An 18,800-nucleotide genomic window follows, 5' to 3' on the forward strand; every position below is an offset into this window, starting at 1 on the left:
GTCCTTATTCTAGTAATACTCATTTATTACACATCAATACTCCCTCCTTTAGCAACGACTTGACCTCATGGAGTAAAATCTAGAAACCTCAGCTGCAAATCATCCATGAACTCCCAAGTGGCATCTTCCGAATCTTTACCTTGCCATTTAACCAACACACTTAAAGTAGCACGATGACCATGTTGCACCATTCTACGATCAATGATCGCTTCAGGTAACAAGTGGAACCTTGAATCTCCAGGAATCGGAACCACAGTAGTAGGAAGATCCAACTTGTAAGCAACCTTCCCCATCTTTTCAAGAATTAAGTAAGGACCAAAATACTTAGGAGTTAGTTTAGAATGCTTACGTAGATGACCTGTGTTCTGCATATAAGGATGCAATTTCAAATAAGCCCATGAACCAACCAATAACTCTCTCTCACTTCTATGTTTATCAGCCTGCTGCTTCATGCGATTTTAAGTTTTAACGAATGTGGTCTTTAACAATTTAATAGTTTCTTCTCGATCAGTCATAAGATCATCAACAGCAGCCACTAATGAATCTTTTGGAACATAAGGAACATGTAAGGGTGGTGGATACCCATACAAAGCCTGGAATGGAGTCATCTTTAGTGAAGAATGGAGGGAGGTATTATACCACCATTCCGCCAACGCTAACCATTTAGCCCAAGTAGTAGGTCTGTCCATAACCATACACCGTAGATACCCCTCAATACATTGGTTGACAGCTTCTGTTTGCCCATCTGTTTGAGGGGAAGGCAGTATAAAGTACAACATCAACTCCTTGCAAAGCTATAAACTCTTTCCAAAACCCACTGAGTAAAAAAAAGGATCTTTATCTGAAATGTTAAAAACCGTTGGCATTTGATCCTAATATTATAGGCAAGAAATAACAAGTTTGAAAAAAATATAAGAGTTGGATAAAAACATCCAAACGATTTACAATGAAGTGGCAGGTAAGCGGGCAACAAGCTGCACCGCAGCCCCCCTTTTGGATAGCAAACCCAATCCTACTAAAAACAAAGTTTCGATTCTTATGGGCCGATACGTTATTATGCACAACTTCTGAACCCTATTCAAAAGGTCCACGGCATCCGGAGCTAAGAAACCAAAAGTGTCAAAGGCAAAGGGGATAAACACGTGTTGATTCTCCAAACAAGGTCTCTCGTGTTTGGCAACCTTGCCCGATGCCGCCTTCAATACTGCATGGCCTACTACAAACCCATTGTCCCTAATCCCAATAAGAGGGGACACTCCTGTGAGGTCGACACAAGCGTGTTTTCCCCCTACCCACCCAAAAACAAGAATATCGGCCGGTCGTAATGTAGATCTTCCTTCTTGAGGATCCGTAAGAAAGTTTACGAGGGCTTCCTTTTTAGCCGAAATTCCGGCTCGTTTAAGAACATCGCATAGAACATCCCTCACCAAATTATGCCTGTACTTAAACCCAGGCAACTCTTTGCAGTGAACCGCATGCTCGCCAAAAGAATCCAAACAAACCTTATGGCAAACCGGGCACGGCTCATCTACCGGAAACAGAGGATCATTAACCGATACTTCTGGCCCGGTACTCCAAAGCCGACATATGTTGGCCCAATCCTTCAATAGGGAGAACACTTAAGAAATCTTGAGCCCGAAGACACTCAAACACCGCTTTTTGACGAGGGGATAAATCAAACTCCATTTCCAAACTCTTGATGATTCCACTATAAAGGGCACTCGCCAAAGCATGTTGGGCTTTAGGGGGGCGATGTCTTTATTAGAGAAACCACTAATATCAAAATCGGGAAGTGAAATGTGCAACCGATCTATCGCACTCCCATAATCGGAGTCAAACCCATCAATACCACAACCTCGAAGAATGTGGTCTTGCAATTCCCAAGATTGCGCCCTCGAGGCCACAAACGCATAAGTAAAAACGTCTGAAGCTGAACATAAACCCAAACCTTCAAAACGAGTCGGAAGTGATGCCAGCCTCCATTGAAAATCTCCAAAGAAGGCACCACCAACCATGTAATTTATAAATGGTATCTAAGAATTTCTAGGCGACATCCTTAGCTGAATAGGGATGACTCAAAGCAGCCAAATGACAATACTTAGTCAGCATGTCCACAACCACAAATATATTATCCTTACCATGAGATTTTGGTAACCCTCCCACAAAATCCATAGAAATATCGGAAAATACCCGGTTAGGAGTAGGCTTACACGAACAACATTTTTGGTTCATTTAGTTAAATGAACGAAAGTGCACACATATCCGGTTCGTTCACATACGAATATGAAGTTTATTTAAACTCATTTATGTTTATTTATGTTTGTTCATTTATGTTTATTAGTTTACATTTTTTTAGCTTTGTTTGTTTATATATTCATTTAAATTTTTAAGGGATGTTACAATTTAATCTAATTAATCAACTTTTTAAGCCCAACATATTAATCATCACATTTACATTTAAATGGTGTTCAAACATCCTTCGTTCGTGTTTGCTTTCGATTCTACTTTCAAACCCTTCGTTCGTGTTTGCCTTCGTTCGTGTTTGCTTACGATAATGTGTATTAATTTAGCTAGCATAACATAATAAAAGTGTATTTTCTCTCGACCCAAAAATGGCGTCGAGTTACTCCGACAACGTATAATCATACTATGAGGATTAGATATCAACCAGCCGTAAAACTCTAACACATAGTCAAGTAGCATTCAATAACTAATCAAGCAATAGCACACTATGCAAATAACGAAATTGAGTTTGATAATATACTTGGGTAAATAAATAAATCTTGTGTTTTGTGTACGCATAAAGCTCCAAAACACTTGAAAGTCAAACTTCACAATCTTGAGAAAATAACAATAATTGGCCAGAATTGAGAGCCACTTGAGGTGGGGTAAACATTGTGTAGAGGCTAGGGGACCTTGTATAGGAGGAATTGGCTTGGAGGAAACGAAATCATTATAATTGAGTATTAATTGCATAATAATCATTTTAGGAATAAAATCAAGGAAATCAACAAAATTAACTCAATCTTGGAGGAAAAGTTAGTGTTATAACATGTATTAGTCGTCCAGGTTCATGCGTAACAAGATTAGGAAGGTAATTAAGCCGAATTGGCATCAAATCGAAATAGAAATAAACCGGGTGTTCCCAAAATGAAACCGCCGAAATGTGCGCAAGATTAACACAATATAATACATGACTTAGACCCAACCATCCAACATGCCTACTGTTTAAAGAAGTACCAATTACTTCTAGTAATTCAAGATATATGTAAGCCCTAATTTCAGATCCTTATACTATACTGTTTGCTCTTTTAACTAGTTGATTAATTGCTAACCACATATATAATCCAGCCATTCTTTAACATTCCTACATTAATAGTCATAAACTGTTGACTTTTAGGTCAACTTGCATCATCAAATCTTACAAATAGCACATTAATGCATAGTGTTTAATTGTTGAACTTCATATATCGGTTCAGTTCGGTTATCCTAAATTCAGAATCTGCAAAATCATCCACCAAAATCGGTTCAGTTAACTTGGTTAGTTGGTCGGTTTTCGGTAACCGGATTAACTCAGAGATACATGAAATGGAGCTATAAAACCGCACCGAAAACTGACCAACTAACCGGATTAACTCAGAGATACATGAAATGGAGTTATAAAAGCTAGAAAGATATGAAAATATGAATAATTCAATTCAACTTATCAAATATATGAGATAGCATGCAACTTCTTCTAGAAAGTGACTAAAGTAGTAGACCCTAAACTAACAGTTCATGAATATTCACCTGAACTAAAATAAAAAACAGCTCAAATGACTTCAAAAACCTCCTAAATCCAACAATTGATAATTTGCAGTTTTAATGAAGACTGATTTTTAGGTTACAACCTCACTTTCTTCTTTGCAGCCTAATGATTCTCAACTAACTAAAAAGATGAGATTACATGCAAGTAGCAATATAAGCAACTTGCACGAAGGATCTTAGAGGTTTCGTTTATATATATTATAATAGATATAAATAGATTATAGATTATAGATAGATAATGATTGATTTATCGTCAAAAGTAATAAATTAAAAGAAGTTTAATCAGCGTACCTTGTGTAAGACCAACAACTGCATTCTCTTTGTATCAACTCATTCTTCAGTAATTTCATCTGCAAATAAATCATAAACAATTCATGTGGACTTGTAGTATACCACATTATAGAGATCCTAAAGATGAATGTGTTTACATACCCTGCGTAATATCTCAAGTGCACTCATCTATACTCAAATATCTACTCCCCTGTAAAATAACAAGTGAAATTTAGACTCATAATAGCATAACAGTATTACTGATTTATTAGCATATTCATTTTCATACCTCTAGTTCTGCTTTAATATAATCATTAATACTGCTATACGGTATTCCCTTATACTTAAATTTGATATTCGGTATATAGTTATCTCCATCACTCCATCTATTCATGATAAGACATGTTTTCACCTTAATTGACTTCAAAGATGGATAATTGATGATAGAACGGCCAGAGTAGAAACTCTCCAGTCTGGGCAGGTAATAAAGGCGAATACTAATAAGGGGGAGCATGTCATTTTTAACTCCAGCCGTTTGCTCATCGCCAGCCGAAATGACAGTCGTCATGCTCTCACAATGTTCAATTATTATTTCTCTCAGATTGGCAAGCTCTTGAGCTACACTTACAGGGAATAACTCTGATAAGGAGTTACAGTATATAATATCGATTTTGGCAAGATTACAAAAGATTTTGTATTCATGTGGTCTATCCCATAGAACTTCCAACCTATTCAGAAGCCACAACCTTATTTCTTTTACTTTGGAAAAAAATTCTGTTTTCCTTTGACCATGTTTATTCAATGTAAGGTCACTTGTCTTCACCAAGCTTCTAACATTTTCACACGTCCTAAAATCCAAATATCTTAATTCTTCAAAACCTGCTGGACAAACTTGTAGGATGTTATCAAAATATTTAATTTCCTCCAAATATAACACTTCACTTGCCTGAATCAGTTTCATAATTGGCATCGTGAATGGAAAGCTAAGTTTAGCAATACGCAGGGTGCGTTTACAGCCATGGCTAAAGTAGTGGAGCATATTATCCTGAATTAGAAATTCTATCAAAGTTTCAATGTGAAAATCTTTGGGAATATAATCTAATCTAGAAGCTCTTAAATGCAGAACTTTTAGGGACTGCAATTCACTTAGTTCCTTAAGAAAACTACAATCCCCATCCTCCTTCAGCCAAACATACAACTCTTCCAGCCTAATGAGCTCTGATATGACACCCGGTGTTACAAAAGAAATATCACATTTCCAAACATCTAGCACCCTTAAATTGGTCAAATGCCCAATCTCTTTAGGGATTTCTGTAATTCCAGTGTTTTTGAGTTTTAGAATCTCAAGGCATGTTAACTTCCCAAGTATGGAAATTTCACAGAGGGATTCGTTTCTAGATAGATCTAGCATGAGTAGTTCTTTAAGCTGCTCTAGCGATCGTGGCAAAGATAAAATCTTGTTACCCGACATATCTAAAATTTTAAGTTTCGTCATGTGTTGAAAGAAATCATCAGGAACGACTGAAAGTCCATTGTCTTGTATAAGAAAAGTATCTAGCTGTGGGAACTGAAGTTCATGATCAGAAAGCTTACCTATTTTATTTCCCATGAGCGATATCTTCTTGTAGCTTTCTAAGTGTTTTTTGGGTTGCCATTCTCTTAAACCTTTTCCCGACTGCACCCAAAACTTTTCATTACCTTCTGAAGCAATGTGTATTGCCATATCACGAACAAGATCGTGCATTTTGAAAATATATTTCATTATTTTTTTCTGGCGATAACAAAAAGGAAGATTTAAGGGTGTCGACAGCCTTTCGAACTATATGTTTTGCATCCTGAATGTTGCAATCGGGATCAAACATCCCTAGAGCCAATGCCAATCCATAGTATGGTAATCTTTCAATTTCAATGTCTGCATCTTCTGGGAACACACTACACAATAAGAAGCACGACTTAGCAGCATTACTTTTAAGATAGTCGTAGCTCAGCTTCAATTGCAGTAGTCCTTCCTCTTTGTACTCGGCATCCCTAGAGATTGGAGCACGTAGTCGATTAAGTGCTGCCTCCCAACTTTCAATTCCTTCGCCTTTCAAAGCTTTTGCCACCGCTTGAATAAAAAGTGGTAATCCATCACATTCTTTAACAATATCCAAAGCAACTCGTTTCAATGTGTCATCCCATTCACATTTACCAACCACGTTTTGAAAAAGAGTCAATGATTCTTCTTCTTTCAATGGATTTAAATTAATAATCTTAGCATTCATTGCCTCACACGCATCTTTCCTTCTAGATGTAAGCAAAATCTTGCAATTCATGTAGCGACTCCCACATGGAATGCCCACTTCATCGAGCTTCAATTCTTTCCATACGTCATCCAGGATGATGAGAACCCTGTCTCCGTTTTGTATTCTTCTCGCTGCTACTTGAACCCTTTCTTTAATCTTTTCTACAACGACGTCTTGTGAGACAGCTATAAATTCAATATAATCAAACCGGTTCTTCATTTTTGCAGAAACTTCATTAGCTAGGGTAGTTTACCTACACCACCTAACCCAAAGATTGCAACTATTTGTAGATCTTTTACAGCTTGAATAATGGTCTTCAAAGTTGACTTTTGGGTATTAATATTTTCAAGATATTTTGGTTGGTAGAGGTCTATGAATCCTGGGGTGGGAAGAGGATCGAAGACATAATTTTTAAAACCCTCACCGTCTTGTTGTTGCTTCAGAAGAGAAGCAGTTTCTTTTGTTGCCATCTTACCGTAACGATGGAGGTTGCGCAAATTGACACAGAAACGTAAGTTGCAGGAAGTCTTCTTGGATTCATCTTCTTCAGGAATTAATTTTGTGGCTTCAGATATTTTTATATCTGCATTCTCCATCCAGTTTTCCAGATCTTTTCCAGGAGCCTTCCCTTCATGTCTAGCGCCATTTATTCGTTGTTGAAGCATTTCCTTCAAAGCGTTTAGCTTGTCGACTTCCTCTTTTAAAGTTTTAACATTTTCAGCGGAATTCCACATGTAGCCAATCTCCTTTATCGCCACACCAAACAAGGAGTCCACTACTTTTCCAACTGTGGAACTAACAACCTCCATGACCTCTTGTAGGTAGAGAGTATCTAGATCTACAAACTCTATCAAAACAATATACAATCGACAAAGATCAAGAACGATATTGTAAAAGCTAGGGATAAATTGTAAGGAAATTGAAAAGAAGGGTATGAGGTGAACCAAGAAACAAGGACACTAGTTATCAGTTGAATGCTACGCAAAATGATACATCGCCACTTGTAGGTAGAGCTTTTTAAAAGGTAGATGATTTTAACAGAATTAAACATATTTGTTTAGGGATGGCAAAATAACCCGAGCTTGACGGGTATACCCGAAACCCGAAGCATCAGGACGGGTATACCCGAAACCCGAAGCCCGACGGGTATTAGGCCAAATATGGGACTATTTTTGAGTTTTTTTTACGGGTACAAGCCGGGTATGATACCCGGACCGATTTTCCGAAAACGCATACCCATTTACCCGAACTATATACCCGAATTATAAACCCAAAAATTTTTAACTATTAATTTTATTTTTCCTTAACCTTGGTCTAATAACACTTCATTTTTGTGGGTTCATTAAACATTTATAAGAAAAAAGATTTGTTTTGCATTTAAGATATGTATTTAAAAAATATTATTTATATTTTACATGTTATCGTGTTTATACATAAAGTTATATAAAATTCAAAGTAATATTATTTATTTATGATAACGTTGTACGTAATGTGTCATATACTTGGAAATCCTAAAGCGTATTTAACAAATACGGTATACCCGATACACATGGGTATATCTGATACTCGATGGGTAATGGACCGTCTATGAGACTGAATTTTACAATCAGGTATAGCTATGAGATTAGCAACACCCGATCCATACCCATTGCCATCCATATATTTGTTCTACAGAACTATAAGTATATGCAATTAACTTTTTTATTTAATATATTGTATTTATCATATATGGTATGCAAATTGTTACATCAGATAAGAAATAGGTAAATTATCTTAATTAAATCATATTATAATAATAATGTATGGATCAAATACAAGTTATTTTTATTTCGGAAAATGTACAAATTAGTAGAGTAATAATGTTTACACTAGTGGAATTATTATTGTTACATTATTTTATATTTTATAACATAACTAATTTAGTTCAAATGTGTCATTACATTAGTTATTTGTGTGTTTAATGAGTAGGTTAATTTTATTTATATTGGTTCACATCCCATTATAATACATGGTAATTAAGTATGTTGGGATGATGAAATAGCTAACTTGAATATATATTAATAAAACTAAACTTAATAGTTAAGAGTAAGTATATAAAAATTTGAAAATTGCACATGCCGGACCTTGTGTCCATTATATATATATATAATACAAATAGCAACTTATGTATGCATCATAAGTTATATATTTTGTTTTTAAAGTTGTACCCACTTTTTGGTTTTGTTTTTCCTTTTCTTTAATATTTTTACTTTTAACCCAAAACTTTTACACCATTTATAATATAACCTCAACATTTTTTTTACGTTCAACTTTATTTCTCTATACTTTTTATTTTTAACAAATATAACCTCAACATTATTTTTACTTTCAACTTTTTTCTCTATACTTTTCGCTTTTACAAATTTTTTATTTTGTGTTTCGTTCTATATTTTGCGAGTTAACACGTTGCAGTGTGCGGGTACGGTTCAACATTTCTACGCATATTTTTTCCTTGTTTAATGGCCCCGTCGCAACGCGTGAGTTCCAGATAGACTTAGTTACTGTTTTCTGTCTTTTACATTTAACTTGCATGGTTCAACGTTTTACGTCTACTTTTCATTCGATTTTATATTTTCGTTTTTTATTTTTCTTTTTATACGAGTTTTTTTTGTTTTAGTGGTCGCTGATGGTGGTATTGTATGGACGCTACTTGGTATGATTTTATGCCCCCATGGCATCGCGGGGTGCTTTATACTAGTTAAAGAATAAACATGAAAATTTTGAAAATATGCAAAGCAAAAGAAAACAAGTGGAGAAGAAACAAAGAAGCCGGAATCAAAATTTTCCCCACTTTGCTTTATTCTCTTTTCTTTTTATCATCTCTCTTTAATCAGATTCTCCAATAATCCAAAGAAAAAGACGTCATGTTTATCCGAAACTTTATTTTACTTATATTTATTCATAACATTTTTTTTCCTTGACGTTCTCATATTTCCAATATTAATTGATTAAAAAATAGGGTTGAAAAACAAAAGAAAAACGAGTGTGTACACAAACTAAATATTTTTATTGTTTTTATTGTTTACAGAAATACAAATTTTGTTCTTTAAACAGAGTTGATTTATGAATCAGATCCTTTAAAAGTTTACATTTAGACGGTGTACTTTACATGCTATGTTTATTTGATTTTCGTCATTTACACTAATGGTCATCATACAAAAAGGCCGTTAAGTATTGGCATATGCTAGACATGTGAGAGTAAAATGGTAATTTACACACACTTATAATAATTATTAATAAGATAAACAAATACTAGGTTGGCACCACCACTCCCACTACTCAATTAGCAAAATTAATCGTGTAACACCAAAGATTAGAACATATCTCAGATCAAGAATACAACAATGAAAAATGAAATGAATAAGGCAAATGATTCAATATGTATTACGAGTTCAGAGAAACAATAACGGAAGAACTTGGTTTACAAACGAATGAGAAATGAATCGAATACTAATCGTTACAAACAAGCACTAATTTTATACCTGATTTAAACCAACGGTCATTAACAAACTTTTCGGACAAAATGCTCAAAAGTACTCCCAACCTTTTTATTAAATAACATTACAGAAAGTACGTGGGAAAATTGACCAGAATAACACTTATCACAAGACTGAAATCAAGCTAGAGTGGTTTAAATGTTTATGGCGTCTGGGCTCATTTTAACGAAAACATATTAAAAAAAATATTTATATATGTAAGTATATGTGCCAAACATTCTATTTCAATCAACTAAATAATGCAGTTTATGTATCCCTAATCTATTATAGCACTTTACTATTATTTAAGAACCAGACCAAAAAGCCAAATTTTTAACCCGAACTGATTAGATGCATGTGGTTTTGGGTTGGTCTGGTTACGATCAGTTGGGTTACCAGAATGGACGAAAATGTAACTGTAAATCATTGGCCTCATACGCTATTGGGCTAATGTTGCTGAACATGGAAGTTGCGTACCGCTAGATACTTGGGTAATCCTGTTGTAAGGGTAAAACAAAGATTGAGGCCCCAATTTTATTTAAAAATTACATATTCCAAGTATATTGTACTCAAGAAATGGGCTGACCGGAAAGAAAATAAATAATAAAAATAAAAGAAATAGAAAGGGTGGCTATTGTTTAGGACTCGGAGAAGGCGATTGAAGAGATATAACATGTCAAGACCGACGACGCGATTCTTGGTGTGAATGTGGCTAGATACAAGAAGGATGGAAGTGTTGTGCAGTCATCTAAGAATAAAAAAAAAAACGGACCTACCCTTAAGTCTAAATAGGTTCATCAGACTCCTGTTAATAACTATCTTGTTCAGTGGAAGGTCTCAGTAGGAAAACTAAGGATCTTATTACAAATTCTATTCCACCGATATAAGGTTCTCTAGAGCTCTTATTATTTTTCCAGATTCGTATCAAGCAGCGAGTTTTCTCAATAAGAGGAATGTGATGTCCGGCTGAATTCGTTTTGCTAATCTTTATATTTGGTCGGGACAATCACTTGATTATGAAAGAGTTGCTTGGATAACTGTGAAGGTAGTTCTCATTACGTTATTGGACCTTCTTGTCTTCAACGATATTGGTTGTTCCTTGTATGTTGGACTAGATGGATGAGGGATCTCCCAAAAGTTAATGGATTGAATAGGTTAATTTGAACACGATTTATAAACTTGTCTCTTGTATACACTTAAAGCCATGTTGTGTTTCATGTCAGATTGTCAACTCATTTAAGTTCATTTACGATACATGATGATTTGGTAACTTAAATAACCTCTAGTTTAAATAGTTCTTTTTTTTTTCTTATTTAAAAATGTTTTTTTTCTTTATCTACAACTCTCAATTAAAAAGTTGGGTTTTACATATTGTTGCTAAGACCGGACCGGCCGGTCACAGTGCGCTCGACTCCTAGGGAACCAGCCGGTCGGACCACAAACCGGACCGGGTGAACCGATTTCTATGGCAAAAAGTATTTTTTTTAAAAAATCATTTTTCTAGCCCGACCTGTCATAATTTTTACCAAAACTTGTTCGACCGGTTGAACCGATGAACCGGTAGGCCATCCGGTTCGGTGTCCGGTCCAACATTGGTTTTACATATTTATATCGGGATTAAAATCTGAATGGAAATATTGTGGGTGGGGGTGAGAATTGGTTGTTGGGAGTAACGAATAACCGTTGAAAAGTTCAAGTGGGAAATTCATTAGTTTTCTGAAAATGAATATTCTTAAAAGTTAAATCAATACTTCACTTATACAGCAATCTCTACACATAACACATTATTATTTGTCTTAAAAGTAAATATCTAATACGACAAGATATGCATGACATCTTTTCTAATCCAAGAGCACCTCCATACCTACAATTTAAGACAATGAAACAATATGCAATGTTTTCATAACCGGACCGGACACAAACCGAATGCCCTACCGGTTCACCGGTTCAACCGGTCGAATCGGTCGGACCGGCCGAACAAATTTGGTAAAAAATGACGGATCAAGCTTAAAAAATGATTTTTTTCAAAAAAAAATATTTTTTTCTTAGAAACCGGTCCGACCGGCTGAACCGGTTCGGACCGGCCGGTTCCCTGTCAGCCGAGCGAACTATGTGAACCGGACCGGTCAGTGGACCGAATCCCGGGGCCTATCCGGTTTCAACAACATTGACAATATGACAATATCTATAATTAGACCATCTCCAATAGTTTTTAGTTCAAACCAGTCACATCATTGTCACATCAGCTTTATTAAAAACCATCTTTTTTACTCTAACAATACATCTACTCAAACCATCTTTACATATCCACATCATCACTTCATTTTAAATTTATTTTAAATAAGAATTTCATAATACTATATAATATTTATTTTTTATAATTTTTATTTAAATAAATAGCAATATAATAAAATTTTAGGAAAAGTAGATTAACTAAAATATAACAAATAGATAAACAAAAAAGTTGATTAATTTAAAATGCCAATTAATAAATCGATAATAAAGTCATTAAAAAATAAATAATAAAATCAAATTAAGCGTTGTAAAATCGATAATAAAATCGTTAAAAAACTAGACGTTAAAAAATTTAACCGTTAAACTAGTCGTTACGTAAAAAACACACAAACAAAAACACATGATTTTTGAAATAAATATATAAAATATGTATATATGTATAATATTTTAATTATTTTATAAATATAAATATGGGTGTGTGTGTATATATGTGTGTGTGTGTGTGTGAGTGGAATGAAAGATGTGATGTTTGGGGCCCATAATGGGTGGTTTTTGTTGGTTTGAAAAACCAAACTTCAAACCTTAGTTTTTGGTTTGAACCAACCAATCCAATGATTTACATGGTTTTTAGCTTGGTTTATATAGCATCTAGAACACATAAAACTGTTGAGTTTCAACGGTGATTTGAGACAAAACGGATAAACTATTTCAACCCGTTTTATATAATATTTCGTTTCGATAGTTATTAATCAAGTTAATAAGAAACCGAACTCAAAAACGCAGCGGATATTAAACTAATTAAAACGAACCATAAAACGAAACCTGAACCCGGATCCGATTACAAACGCGTACGATCATGAAAAAACGATAATAAACAACCATAGGGGGTTAGTCGATATACCTCGGTATGAAACCGGGACGATACACCGCAAGCTAACGAGATGCACTAGAAAAGGGGACACAATCAACGGCCAAAAGTTGATCCGGCGACGGCGGCGCTTGGCCTTGGCGGCGGCGGCGGAGCTCCGACAGTGTGTACGGCTCAGATCTGGAGGCTTTAAGCAGCGAGGTACGCCAATAGTCAACTGCAGCAGCTAACAAGGGCTTCTAATCACCAAATGGACCTCACCGGAAAACCGATGGTCGCCGGAGAAGACGAACCAGTCGCCGGAAAACCGTAAATAGGGTTTTAATCACACCGGGGCTAATAGGAAGCTGCGGTGGTGACTGGAGAACGATATTAGAGGCTGTGTATGTATGTTTGGTGGCCGGAATGGCTTCGCCGGAAAACCGGTCGCCGGAATTGCGGCGCCGGAATAGTGTAGCTACTAGGGTTTTATGGTTTTCAAAGGGTTGCCATAAATAGTAAATAAGTTATCTATTTATAGTGTACATACTAGGGTTTAACAATTAAACCAACTTGGTCTTAAGCCCAAATAACCAAATAAAACCTTTTAACCAATATCCAGTCCGCGTAATCGATTGTGTCGGGCCTAAATAAATAATATTTAAAATAGGCCATGATCTCGTTACCCCCGGTGTAACTCTATCCGGGTCACGTTCGGGTCGGTCACGTTGACTTGACCCGAAACGTCCATAAAATCCAACAGTCTCCCACTTGGACGTATTTGGGTCAAGTATCACAACGCTGACAGCCAGAGGCGTTCTAGCTACACATAGTTGTCCCCGACTGAATATGACATTTTAAATCCATAACCAAAGTATCTTGGAATACCTTATTGCAAGACAATTAATTTATAATAATCGTTGTCATCTATCCTTTCTGTATAAGACATTAATAGAACAATGAGACATGGATCAAATCAATCTCATATGGTGTTCAATTATTGTAGTTCTCGATATAGAGTCAAAGTGGTCCAATCAAACACACAGTTAGTTTGGGTGAGGCCTCACACTTTACCAGTTTGAATCAACGAGGGCGCCAATATGTCTAACTGTTACATTTAAATGTAAGAGTACAGAATCCCATCTTGACTACATATAACTCCCACTGAACTCCAGAACATTCCCAACCAATGCCTTTATGGCTGGCAGTTACGCAACAAAGGTTGACATGATCAAAGAATATTCCTCGGTAAACGAAAGTTCTAATATGTATCTCAGGTCTAAGGATACAAAATGAGCATACTATTATCAAAACATCTTATGATCAAGATCCATGAAGATGATTTGATGCGAGTTACATCCAACGTCATTCATAATGAGGTCTGTGAGTTTGGAAGTCAACAACTTGAGTCCAAGGTCAGAATAGTCTTAATTCAGAATCGCTCCCACGAGTCTGACCGACTACGGATAATTTAGAATACAATATTCACGGATTAAACGTATTAAAATGAACACAGTTGTATTATTCAACGTTTGCATTTAACCATTAAATCAAAAGTGAACAGAAAAGTACAACTGATAAAACGTTCATACATCCAAATACTAAATCAAAATAAATCACTAGCAAGTCTAAGCCCGATAGCATCTCTATGCTGGTCATGTTTGTCCTGAGTCATCGGCTTAGTGAACGGGTCGGCTAGATTTTGATCTGTGTCTACTTTGCTTATCACGATGTCACCTCGTTCCAATATTTCCCGAATAAGATGGAACTTCCTTAGAATGTGCTTGGTTCTGTGATGAGACCTTGGCTCTTTGGCTTGAGCAATAGCACCTGTGTTATCACAGAATATCTCGATTGGTTTGTGAATACTCGGAACCACATCGAGATCGGTGATGAACTTCTTCATCCAAGCAGCCTTCTTAGCAGCATCAGATGCGGCTATATATTCGGATTCGGTGGTAAAATCCGCCACAACACTCTGCTTGGAGCTCTTCCAATAAATAGCTCCTCCATTGAGAGTGAAGACGAAACCCGACTGTGAGCGATAATCATCTCGGTCAGTCTGGAAGCTAGCATCAGTGTAACACTTTACAGTGAGCTCCTCTTCCACCCCCCCCCCCCCCCCAAACACCAAAAACATGTCTTTGGTCCTATTCAAGTACCTTAGAATGTTCTTCACAGCAGTCCAATGGGCAATGCCAGGACTCTGTTGAAAACGGCTGGTCATGCTCAAGGCATACGACACATCGGGTCTAGTACATAACATAGCATACATGATTGAGCCAACCGCAGAAGCATATGGAATTGCTTGTATACGTTCAGATTCAATGTCCGTTGCCGGAGATTGCGATTTGCTCAACACGGTTCCCTTAGTCATTGGAACAACTCCTTTCTTGGAGTTTTCCATTGAGAAGCGTGCCATCACTTTGTCTATGTAGGTACTTTGACTAAGCCCTAGAATCCGTTTAGATCTATCTCTATAGATCTTTATTCCCAGAATATAAGCGGCTTCTCCAAGATCTTTCATTGCAAAACAAGATTCTAACCATTTCTTAACTTCCTTAAGCATGGGAATGTTGTTTCCAATGATCAGTATGTCATCCACATACAAGATGAGGAATGATATAGTGCTCCCACTAGCCTTTCTGTAAACACAAGGTTCATCTTCGTTTTTGACAAAACCAAACTCTTTGATTTTCTCGTCAAAGTGAAGATTCCAGCTTCGAGATACCTGCTTAAGTCCATAAATGGACTTGTTCAATTTGCAAACCCTATTAGGATATTTTTGATCGACAAAACCTTCAGGCTGAACCATATAGACATCTTCAGAAAGATGTCCATTAAGGAAAGCGGTTTTGACATCCATTTGCCATATCTCATAATCATAGTATGCAGCAATGGCAAGCAATATCCTAATTGACTTAGTCATAGCAACGGGCGAAAAAGTTTCATCATAGTCAACACCTTGAGTTTGAGTAAAACCTTTCGCGACTAGTCGTGCCTTATAGGTTTGCACATTTCCATGCATGTCAGTTTTTCTCTTGAAAATACATTTGCTCCCTACTGCCTGACTATCGGGGGGTAGCTCAACCAAGTTCCAAACTTGGTTATCATGCATAGATTGCATCTCAGCGTTCATGGCATCTTGCCATTTCTTGGATTCCGGATCCAAGATGGCAGACTTGTAGTTAGTAGGCTCGTCCCCAGATTCGGCTACTAATAAGACTTCGGGACCATCTAGATGACATAAGTATCTAGAATTTGGTACGGGAGTCCTACTACTTCTGCGAACGCTTGTGTTCACGTCTGATGTATCAGCAACAACAACTTGTTGATCAGACTCTCCAACTTTCTCAGTGGTTGATTGTGGATCTTGAATTTCTTCAAGATCGACAATGTCACTTCTAGTTCCTTGACTAAGAAATTCTTCTTCAAGGAAGTAGCCTTTCCTCCTGACAGAAATCGTATTTGTATCAGGATGAAAGAAGTAAGAACCGCTTTTGCAATAGTATCCAACGAAAACAACCTTTTCGCCGCGGGGATCAAGTTTGTCTTCAGACTCACTTGTGATATAAGCATCACATCCCCATACTCTAAGATAAGACAATTTGGGTTTCTTTCCCTTATGCCATATCTCATATGGTGTTTTGTCTATCTTCTTAGTTGGAGCTAGATTGACAATGCGGGCGGCGGTCATAAGGGCGTAACCCCAAAAGGAGTGAGGCAAGTTGGTTCTACACATCATCGATCGAACTATGTTTAGCAAAGTTCGATTTCTCCTCTCGCTCACGCCATTAAGTTGGGGTGTGCCAGGTGGAGTGAGCTGTGAAACAATTCCATGCTCTTTTAGATGAGTGATGAACTCTGTGCTGAGATACTCTCCACCTCGATCTGATCGAAGTATCTTAATGGTTTTGTCAAGTTGTTTTTCCACTTCGCTTTGAAACTCTTTGAACTTTTCAAAAGTTTCGTGCTTGTGTTTCATAAGATACACATAAGCGTATCGACTATAATCGTCGATAAAAGAAACGAAGTATCTTTCATGGTTTCTAGTCATGGTTCTAAGAGGTCCACATACATCAGTATGTATGAGTCATAATAGATCACTTGCTTGTTCACTTTTATTAGTGAAGGAGTCTTTGGCAAGTTTGCCAGCTAAGCAAGATTCACAAGTGTTAAAAGAGTCCGGTCCCGTGTATTCAAGAATACCTTCGGATTGGAGTCTTTTAACTCTTGCCTTGCTTATGTGGCCAAGTCGGAAATGCCATAGAAAAGTATCATTGACACTAGTCTTGATACGTTTTGAAAGATGATATACGTTATTGTCAGGTTGAACATCAATCTCATAAATACCATTTCGAGGTTTAGCCTCAAAATAAAAGATATAATTTAAGTAAGCAGAAATAGCCATGCCATTAAGAACATACTTAAATCCTTGTTCAAATAACAACGAAACTGAAATGATGTTTCTGGTCAAGCCATTATTTGCCACTTGTCAAGCCAGGAGCATACAAACAATTATTTAAACGAAAAACTAGGCCAGATGGACAAGTAAAATGAAATACTCCAGTTGCCAGAACTGATACTCTCTTCCCATCTCCAACGATGAGTTCCATGCTGTCTTTATTCAGTTTCCTCCACTTCTCAGGCTCCTGCAAGACATTAACGATGTGGTAACCACATCCGGTATCAAATACCCATGTGTTGCTAGAGACAGTGAAAAGTTCAATAACGTATATGGAAATACCTCCAGAAGAGCCTTCACCATTGGCTTTCTTCTTTCTGATCTCAGCAAAGGTGCTCGGGGCAGTTTCTCATCCAGTGCCCCATTAGGTTGCATTTGAAGCACTTGCGCTCCTCAAAGGGCTGCGGCTTTTTCTTTGCAACCACCTTGTTAGTGTTGGTGGCAACATGGGCAGCAACAATAACTTTCTTCTTGCCTTTTCCCTTAAAACCCCGATTCTTTGGTTTTGGCTTCTTGACACCAGCAGATCGAATCATCAGAACTTGATTGGTCCTAGACGACATCTGATTAATTAAGCAGAAGTAAATTTAATTAGTATTTTCGACGTTGTAGTCCTATTATTAATGACCCAATAACATTAATTAATTAATTAGGAGTATGAGAATCTGGCTTCCAGTTATTAAAGGCAGCTGTAGCACACAACATTAATAAGTGGTTAGACAGACCGACAACGATTGTCAATTGTGAATAGAGCACAACTCTCGGTTATGAGGCCTATAAAGACAACGATTGTCTGTATAGATACGTTTAGCCTCATTTTTGCCCACTTTAAGTCTCCAGACAGCTTTAGCACGTAACAGGAGAGTAAAGTAATAGTTGTCCTAGTACCGTGACTTGTGAAAGCGCCGGATGTGTCAACGAAACGCTTTCACCTTGAAGGGATAGGCTAGAAAACAAGTGCGGTGTTGTAGCTCCAAACACTCGAAATTTCGCAGTATGCCTCAAGTGTAACTTGTAGTAGGATTGGCATAAACTATTGGTTTTTAAATTGGGATTAATTTTAAAATTACCAAATAGAGTAAAAGTCAAATTTTACTGTATTTATTACCGCGGCGCATAGATGAACCCTTTCATCTCTCAGGACACTTAGTTTTAAATAACCTATTAAAACTAAGTTTGTAGCGATACGACTAACCAATTTTAAGTTATAATAACTTATTAGTTTTGGAAATCAAAACTCTTTTAATTTGCAAAACAAAATCGGTTAATAAAATGTTTATTTTCCAATTTATTTGGTATTAGGTTGGTGATATTATAATCCTATTATAATCAAACCAAGCAACCACAAATAGCAAATAACAAAAATATGTAAATCC

At 36.6% G+C, this 18,800-nt stretch overlaps 1 protein-coding gene and 1 pseudogene across 1 annotated transcript; both read right to left on the bottom strand.

Moving 5' to 3' along the window:
• Positions 1-65: 65 nt before the first annotated feature.
• On the bottom strand, positions 66-452 carry LOC143563862 (uncharacterized). The gene has a single exon (XM_077051309.1). The coding sequence runs from the start codon at positions 450-452 to the stop codon at positions 66-68; it is 387 nt and encodes a 128-aa protein (XP_076907424.1).
• Positions 453-4,252: 3,800 nt separating this feature from the next.
• LOC143563863 (putative disease resistance protein At1g61300) lies at positions 4,253-7,469 on the bottom strand (annotated as a pseudogene).
• Between the last annotated feature and the right edge of the window lie 11,331 nt (positions 7,470-18,800).

Source organism: Bidens hawaiensis, unplaced genomic scaffold (assembly GCF_021521415.1).
Source record: "Bidens hawaiensis isolate Kalapana, Puna unplaced genomic scaffold, B.hawaiensis_p1.1 tig00021540_1, whole genome shotgun sequence".
In the NCBI taxonomy this organism is placed as follows: Eukaryota; Viridiplantae; Streptophyta; class Magnoliopsida; order Asterales; family Asteraceae; genus Bidens; species Bidens hawaiensis.